The sequence below is a fragment of the Athene noctua genome, chromosome 30, assembly GCF_965140245.1.
Source record: "Athene noctua chromosome 30, bAthNoc1.hap1.1, whole genome shotgun sequence".
In the NCBI taxonomy this organism is placed as follows: Eukaryota; Metazoa; Chordata; class Aves; order Strigiformes; family Strigidae; genus Athene; species Athene noctua.
This window is the reverse complement of record NC_134066.1, coordinates 1,339,257-1,347,932: the sequence shown is the minus strand read 5'-3', so window position 1 is coordinate 1,347,932 and position 8,676 is coordinate 1,339,257. Positions and strand designations below refer to the sequence as shown.

Genomic DNA, 8,676 nt, shown 5'->3' with positions numbered 1-8,676 from the left:
ACCTTTCCTTTCCTTTCCCTTTCCCTTTCCCTTCCCTTTCCCTTTCCCTTTCCCTTTCCCTTTCCCTCCCCTTTCCCTTTCCCTTTCCCCTTCCCTTTCCCTTCCCTTCCCCTTTCCCTTTCCCTTCCCCTTCCCTTTCCCTTTCCCTTTCCCTTTCCCTTTCCCCTTCCCTTTCCCTTTCCCTTTCCCTTTCCCTTTCCCTTTCCCTTTCCCTTCCCCTTCCCTTTCCCTTCCCCTTCCCTTTCCCCTTCCCCTTCCCTTTCCCTTTCCCCTTCCCTTTCCCTTTCCCTTTCCCTTTCCCTTTCCCTTTCCCTTTCCCTTTCCCTTTCCCTTCCCCTTCCCTTTCCCTTCCCTTCCCTTTCCCCCTTCCCCTTCCCTTTCCCTTTCCCCTTCCCTTTCCCTTTCCCTTTCCCTTTCCCCTTCCCTTTCCCTTTCCCTTTCCCTTTCCCTTTCCCTTTCCCTTTCCCTTTCCCTTTCCCTTTCCCTTTCCCTTTCCCTTTCCCTTTCCCTCCCCTTTCCCTTTCCCTTTCCCCTTCCCTTTCCCTTCCCCTTCCCGCCACCGCAGCCCCCCAGCCCTTCCCTCCCTCTCCCCACTCCTGTCCCCCTCTCCCCCCCCAGTCCCTGTCCCCCAGCCCCCACCTCCCTCCCCCGGCCTTCAGCCTTCCCTCTGTTCCTCCACTCACAACTTTTTTCTTACTTTCTTATTTTATTTTTCTTTGGGTTTAATTTTCTATTATTTTGCTTCTCTTTTTATATTAATTTTCTTTCTCTATTGTTTTTCTTTGTCTTTCCTTTCCTTGTATTTTTTTATTTTCCCTTCTTTTCCTTTCCTCTTTTACCTGTATTCTTCCATTCACAACTTTTTTCTTTACTCATTTTCTTTTTCTTTTGTCTATTATTTTGCTTCTCTTCTTATATTCTATTTTCTTTTCCATTGTTTTTCTTTCTTTGTTTGTCCTTCCCTTGTATCTTTATTTTCCTTTCTTTTCCTTTCTCCTTTCTCCCTTCTTCTCTTCTCTTTCCCTTTCTTTCCTTCCCCTTCTCTACTTTCTTTTCTCTTTTCCTTCCTAATTTCTTTCCCTCTTTCAATTCCATCTTCTTTTCGCTCACACACTTTTCCTCCTTTCCCTCTTTCCCTTCCCTTTTTCCTGTTCTCTTTTCCTTTTCCCTTTCCCCTTCCCCCTGCCCTCCCTTCCCCGACACCCCCCCCACCCCCCCCCCCCCTGGTCCCCCCGTCCCCCCCCCCGGCGAGGGGCGGTTCGGGGCAGGGCTCCCGGCCCCGGTCCCGGCCCGGCCCAGCCCCGCCGCAGCGGCACAGCGGGGCGGGCGGCCGCCGCGGAGCTCCCTCCTCCCTCCCGCACCGAGCCCCGACACCCCGGGACACCGACACCCCGGGACACCGACACCCCGATCCCGGCACCCCGAGAGCGGCATCCCCGCGGCCGGTACCCACCCCCGGCATCCCCGGAGCCCCGGAGTGCGGTGAGGAGCCCCGGGACTGGGACCCGTCGGGATAAGGGACACCCCCCCACACCCCCCCGCCCCGGGACAGGGACCCCTCGGGATACGGGACCCAGCAGGATGGGGGATCCCCCCCCACACCGCCTCCCCGCTCCCGCCCCGGGGACAGGGACCCCGGGATACGGGACCCGCGGGGTGGGGGACCCGCTCCGGGATGGGGGAGACCCCCGGCGAACGGGACCCGCCAGGACAGGGACCCTCTGGGGATGGGGGAGCCCCCCCCCGCTCCCCGGGACCGGGACACTCCGGGATGGGGACACCCCCCCCCCCGGGACAGGGACCCCCCGGGATACGGGACCGGGCAGGATGAGGGATCCCCTCCAGAACGGGAGCCCCCCACGGGGTATGGGACCCTCCAGGAAAGGGACCCTCTGGGGAGCGTGACACCCCCCACCCGGGACAAGGACCCCCTCCAGAATGGGGGAGCCCCCCCCCCCGGGGTAGGGGTCCCTGCCGGGATGGGGGATCCCCCCGGGACAGGGACCCTCTGGGACAGGATCCCCCCAGGGAAAGAAGGAGACCCCCTTCGAGTCAGGATGGGGACCCTCCCTGGAAAGTGGGGGACACCCCCCCCCCCCTTCCCACCATGGCACGGCCTGGAAAGGACCCAGACGCCCGCGCGTGGGGGTCGGTGGCTCCGGGGATATTTTCAGCCCCGGGGAATTCGTGGCTGTTTCCAGACGGGTGTTTTGTGTCTGTGTGTGTGTGTCACCCCCCCCCGCCGGCGCCACCCCTGTCACCGCTGCCACTGGGGCCACCAGCACCCATTCCGGGGACCACTGGGGTCCTGTGGCACCGGGGCAGCCCGGGGTGCTGATCCCTGGGTGCTGGCAGAGGACGGATGAGGCCGCGGTGCTCGAGGACCTGATGTTGGGGACACGTTTGTCCCCAGGGCCGTGACACCCCGGTCCTGGGGATGGGGACACATCTGTCCCCAGGGTCGTGGCACCCCCAGACCAGCTGATGGGGCCACGACTGTCCCCAGGAGTCTGGCACCCCTTGGGGACACATCTGTCCCCAAGGCCACAGTGATGGGGCCACGTCCACCCCTGGCACAGGGCCACCCCGGGACAGGCAGGTCCCTGGGGAGGCCACCGGGCTGGCACCAGAGGCCACCGCGGTCCCTGGGAGCCGTGGGGACCAGGACTTGGGGACCCGACCTCCCCCATCCCCGCAGGGGGCCTGATCCCCCCCTTCCCGCTGTCCCTGTGCCCGCAGGACCTGCACCCCGCCATCCCCAGGGAGGGGACAAGGACACAGGGATGGTGGCGAGTGCCACCTCCACCCCAAACTGTCCCCTCGTTGGGGACGGCTGCACCGTGCGAACAGGGGGAGCCAGGGCCCCGGGGGTGGGGGTGCCCTGGACACCGGGGGGCCACGGCGGGAGGGGGGAGCCAGGGCCGAGCAAGGGCAGGGGCTGGTGGTGACACGGTGACATGGTGACATGGGAAACTGAGGCAGGGGCTTGGGGGGGCACCCACTGGGGTCGGGGCTGGGGGCAGTGGCAGTGCAGTGGGGATGGGGACCAGGGATGGGGTTTGGGGACAGGGAGTGGGGTTTGGGGACAGGGAGTGGGATTTGGGGACAGGGAATGGGGTTTGGGGACAGGGAATGGGATTTAGGGACAGAAAATGGGATTTTGGGACAGAAAATGGGATTTTGGGACAGGGAGTGGGGTTTGGGGACAGAGAATGGGATTTAGGGACAGAAAATGGGATTTTGGGACAGGGAGTGGGGTTTGGGGACAGGGAATGAGATTTGGGGACAGGGAATGGGGTTTGGGGACCCAGGATTGGGGATGGGAAATGAGGGCTGGGCTCTGAGGACCTGGGGTTGGGAACTTGGGGGACAGGGGACCAGGATTGGGGTCTGGGGACAAGAAATTGGGGACCTGTGGGATCAGGGACTGAAGATGAAGGATTTGGGACATGGGGACAGGGATTGGCTACCACAAACTGGGGACCAGGAACCAGGTACTGGGAATCAGGGACAAGTAACTGGGAATCGGGGACCCGTCCCACCCCAGACAAGCTGTTCCAGAGCGGGGAGGGGGGGTGACACAGAGCAGAGGCCACGCAGAGCCACAAAGCCACCAACTCACCCCCCCCCCCCACACACACACCCCCCAGCCGCCTTCCCCGGCAGCAGCCACTCGTGCACCGAGCTCGCGCCGTTCTCAGCCCGCAGCTCCCGGCTCCCCGGGGCTCCTGCCCTGCTCCTAATTTCCCGGCGCAAGCGGAGCTGATTTATGGGAGGTTTACACTATTTTAAGCGTGCCTCCGTTAGACGCTCGCCCTGGTTTTAATTACCTCGGCTCTCGCGGCAGGGCAGCGTTCCCGGGGCACAGGCCTGGCCCTTGTTATCCTTGGAAAACCGGGAGCGCGCTGCGGCCGCGGCCGGGGCCGGCTTAAAAATAGGAGCAATAACCACGGTAAAAAGCAGGAGGGAAGAGGGACACACACACACACACACACACACCCCCGATACACACACACACACTGAAAAAAAAATAAAAAATAAGGAGAAGCCACAAAGTGGGTGAAGGAAAGGGAGAAAAGGAGAAAATTAAAAGAAAAAAAAAAAAAAAAAGAAGCCACAAAGTGGGTGAAGGAAAGGGAGAAAAGGAGAAAATTAAAAAAAAAAAAGAAAAAAAAAAAGAAGCCACAAAGTGGGTGAAGGAAAGGGAGAAAAGGAGAAAATTAAAAAAAAAAAGAAAAAAAAAAAAAAAGAAGCCACAAAGTGGGTGAAGGAGAGGGAGAAAAGGAGAAAATTAAAAGAAAAAAAAAAAAAAAGAAGCCACAAAGTGGGTGAAGGAAAGGGAGAAAAGGAGAAAATTAAAAAAAAAAAAGCAAAAAAAAAAAAAGCCACAAAGTGGGTGAAGGAAAGGGAGAAAAGGAGAAAATTAAAAAAAAAAAAGAAAAAAAAAAAGAAGCCACAAAGTGGGTGAAGGAGAGGGAGAAAAGGAGAAAGTTAAAAGAAAAAAAAAAAAAAAAGAAGCCACAAAGTGGGTGAAGGAAAGGGAGAAAAGGAGAAAATTAAAAAAAAAAAAGAAAAAAAAAAAAGAAGCCACAAAGTGGGTGAAGGAAAGGGAGAAAAGGAGAAAATTAAAAAAAAAAAAGAAAAAAAAAAAAAAAGAAGCCACAAAGTGGGTGAAGGAGAGGGAGAAAAGGAGAAAATTAAAAGAAAAAAAAAAAAAAGAAGCCACAAAGTGGGTGAAGGAAAGGGAGAAAAGGAGAAAATTAAAAAAAAAAAAGCAAAAAAAAAAAAAAAGCCACAAAGTGGGTGAAGGAAAGGGAGAAAAGGAGAAAATTAAAAAAAAAAAAAGAAAAAAAAAAAGAAGCCACAAAGTGGGTGAAGGAGAGGGAGAAAAGGAGAAAGTTAAAAGAAAAAAAAAAAAAAAGAAGCCACAAAGTGGGTGAAGGAAAGGGAGAAAAGGAGAAAATTAAAAAAAAAAAGAAAAAAAAAAAAAAGCCACAAAGTGGGTGAAGGAAAGGGAGAAAAGGAGAAAATTTTAAAAAAAAAGAAAAAAAAAAAAGAAGCCACAAAGTGGGTGAAGGAGAGGGAGAAAAGGAGAAAGTTAAAAGAAAAAAAAAAAAAAAGAAGCCACAAAGTGGGTGAAGGAAAGGGAGAAAAGGAGAAAATTAAAAAAAAAAAAAGCAAAAAAAAAAAAAGCCACAAAGTGGGTGAAGGAAAGGGAGAAAAGGAGAAAATTAAAAAAAAAAAAGCAAAAAAAAAAAACCACAAAGTGGGTGAAGGAAAGGGAGAAAAGGAGAAAATTTAAAAAAAAAAAGAAAAAAAAAAAAGAAGCCACAAAGTGGGTGAAGGAAAGGGAGAAAATTAAAAAAAAAAAAAAAAAAGAAAGGGAAAAATTAGGGGTGATGGGAAGAGGGAGGGGGTGCAGCTCGTGACGCCCGGTCTCAGCCCGCGGCAGCTGAAAGCCATGAAGGGCATAAAAGCAGAGGAAGTGGCCCGGGGAGGGGGGAGGCCACAGCGTAATTCGATTAAAAGGCCATAAAGGCAGAAGGAGCCGAGATTGGGAGCGGGGGGGAGGCCGGGGGGCGGTGGGGAGGGGGCCCCCCGCTGCTGGCACAACCCTGCTATTAGCCCTCGGAGAAGCCCCTGTGAGGATGCGTCTGCTCTGGGGGTGGAGCGGGGGTGCTCTCTGCTCTGGGAGGGGGGAAACTGAGGCACAGAGGGGTGGGGGAGCACTGGGGGGGGTGGGGGGGTGTAGGCAGAGGGTGGGTGCTGAGTGACACCCCCCCACCCAGCACTGGGTGATACACACCCCCCCCCCGCCCTGGTTACCCCCCTGCATCTGGTGCCCCCCAGAACTGGGTAAACCCCCCCCCTCCTGAGGACTGGGTGCCCCCCCCTCAGGACTGGGTCCCCTATTGCACCAGTTACCCCATTTCCCTGTGTGCCCCCCCACAGCACTGGGTGCTCCCCCAGTACCAGTTACTCCACTGCACTGGGTGCCCCCCCCAGCCCTGGTTACCCCATTTCACTGGGTGGCCCCCCCCAATGCCAGTTACCCCATTTCCCTGTGTGCCCCCCCGCAGCACAGGGTGCTCCCCCAGTACCAGTTACTCCACTGCACTGGGTGCCCCCCAGCAATGGGTGCCCCCCCGTACCGGTTACCCCATTTCCCTGGGTGCCCCCCCGCAGCGCTGGGTGCTCCCCCAGTACCAGTTACTCCATTTCCCTGGGTGCCCCCCCCCCCCAGTACAGGTCACCCCATTTCACTGAGTGCCCCCCAGCACTGGGTTCCCCCCGCAGCACCAGTTACCCCATTTCCCCAGGTGCCCCCCGCAGCACTGGGTGCCCCCCCAGTACAGGCCACCCCATTTCCCCAGGTGCCCCCCGCAGTACTGGGTGCCCCCCCAGTACAGGCCACCCCATTTCCCCAGGTGCCCCCCGCAGCACTGGGTGCCCCCCCAGTACAGGCCACCCCATTTCCCCGGGTGCCCCCCAGCACTGTGTGCCCTCCCCCAGCCCTGTCTCCCCCATCACCCCAGCTGCCCCCCCCCCCCGCACCCTAACACCCATCTCCCTCTTCCCACAGGTGCCATGGCCCCGTGCCCCCGCTGACGCTGCCCCCCCCCCCCACCTCGGGGCGCTGCCGCCCATCGTCGCCCCCCCGCGCCGCCGCCGCCATGGGTGACTCCTACACCGCCGCCTTCCCCAGCGCCCCGGGGCTGCTCTCGCCCTCCGCCAGCCCCCAGGCGTCCCCCGGCCCCTACGGCCCCGACTACGGCCCCTTCGGCCACCCCTTCCCGGCACCCACCGGCGCCCAGGAGGTGCTGGGTGCCCCCGTGGTGGTGACAGCCAAGGGACACCCCCCGGGCGACTGTTTGCCGGGGGTCTACCCCTCGCTGGAGATGCCGCATCCCTACGGCTCCTGGTACAAGGGCGGCATCGGCGGGGGGCTACCGGGGGGCTCGGGGCCGGCAGCCCCCTCCTGGTGGGACGTGCACCCGAACGGGGGCTGGTTGGGGGGGCCGGCGGGCGCCGAGGGGCTTCAGGGTTCGCTGCAGGGTCAACCCACCCTCAGCCCCCCAGCGTTACCCACTTACAGCTCCGATTTCGGGGCTCTCAACCCCCCCCCTTACACCAACAACCCCAGCGCTCCCCCTACCCCTAAAACCACCCCGGGCGAAACCCCGAAGGGACCCCGCGGCGGTTCGTTAGGGGGTCGCCCGGCATGCGATTGTCCTAATTGTCAAGAATTGGAGCGTTTAGGGGGACCGGGGGGATCCCGAAGGAAACCGGTTCACAGTTGCCACATCCCGGGGTGCGGGAAGGTTTACGGCAAAGCTTCGCACCTCAAGGCCCACCTGCGGTGGCACACGGGCGAGCGGCCCTTCGTCTGCAACTGGCTCTTCTGCGGCAAACGCTTCACCCGCAGCGACGAGCTGGAGCGCCACGTCCGCACCCACACGCGGGAGAAAAAATTCACCTGTCTCCTCTGCAGCAAACGCTTCACCCGCAGCGATCACCTCAGCAAGCACCAGAAAACCCACGCGGAAAGCGGCACCCCAAAACCCAGCTCCGGTAATGGGGGGGCAGAGCAGCCCCCAGCTTCTCCTCGCCAGCCGCCGGCGTCTCCCGGCAAAGACACCGGGAGTCCCGAAGCTGGGAGTTTGTTGGAGATTTGAGCCTTCGTCTTCGTCCGTCCTCATCCTCCTCTGCGCTGCTGGGGATATTTATTTAGGGGGGTGCTGCCCCTTTTTTTTTTTTTTTTTTTTTTCTCTCCAAATCTCTCCCAAAAATCCCGCATCCGGGGCTGGCGGCCGCTCCTCGTTAGCGATTATAATTTATGTCTTAAATTATGAGGGGGGGGGACAGGGACGGATGGGACTCTCCGAGCACTCTGGGGGTCACCGTGAGGGGGGTGGGGGTGTTGAGATGAGACCCCCCCCCCCCTCCTCACACCCCATTTTCTTGCCCCCAAAACCTCACCGGCCGCCCCGCGCCCCCGCACAGAGCTCAGGGACAGGGTTCGCCCCTTCTCCTCCGCCTCCAGCCTCGTTAGCACGCCCGGTTCGTTAGGCGCTAATGTAATGTACACCCCCCCCCCCCTTTTTTTTTTTTTAGCTGGCTGCTCCCCCCCCCCCCCCAAAAAAAAAAAAAAAAAAGCAATAAAGGGATCGCTAAGGCGTGAAAGCGGAGCCGTGCCCCCTTCTCCTGCGCCCGCGGGGCTGAGGCCTGGCGGCTTCGTCACAGGGATGGGCTCTGCCTTCCTCCCGCCTCCTCCTCGGCTGCGGCTCTCGGCGCTCGGAGGGAAACTGAGGCACGGAGGTGACGTCACTGTGTTTGTGTGTGTGTGTCCCCCCCCCCGTCATCTCTGGTGGGAGCTGAGCGGGGTTGGGGACAATCTGGTTCTGTCCCCTTGTCCCCCATCCCTGGGGCCCTGCCCCTCCATAGCCGCCCATCTCGTGGCCCCGTACCCCTGTGGTCCCCTGTCCCCGTGTCCCCAGAGCCCCGGGAGTCCAGGTCCCTGTTGTCCCTTGTCCTTGTGTCCCCAGACCCCCATGACACCAGGTCCCCTGGCCGTGTCTCCCCATTCCCAGGCCCCGTGGCCCCGTGTCCCCAGGACCCCCATAGCCCCCTGGCCCTGTGTCCCCACCCTGTGTCCCTGTGTCCCTACATCCCCGT

General features: G+C 59.0%; 1 protein-coding gene across 1 annotated transcript in view; it reads left to right on the top strand.

The window, feature by feature from the left end:
• Positions 1–1,329: 1,329 nt before the first annotated feature.
• The window catches only part of LOC141971824 (uncharacterized), a 165,479-nt gene continuing 158,132 nt past the window's right edge, over positions 1,330–8,676 (top strand). The window contains 2 exon segments of the mRNA XM_074929419.1: positions 1,330–1,482; positions 6,584–7,545. Coding sequence (XP_074785520.1) covers positions 6,675–7,545 — 871 coding nt within the window. The 5' untranslated portion in view covers positions 1,330–1,482; positions 6,584–6,674.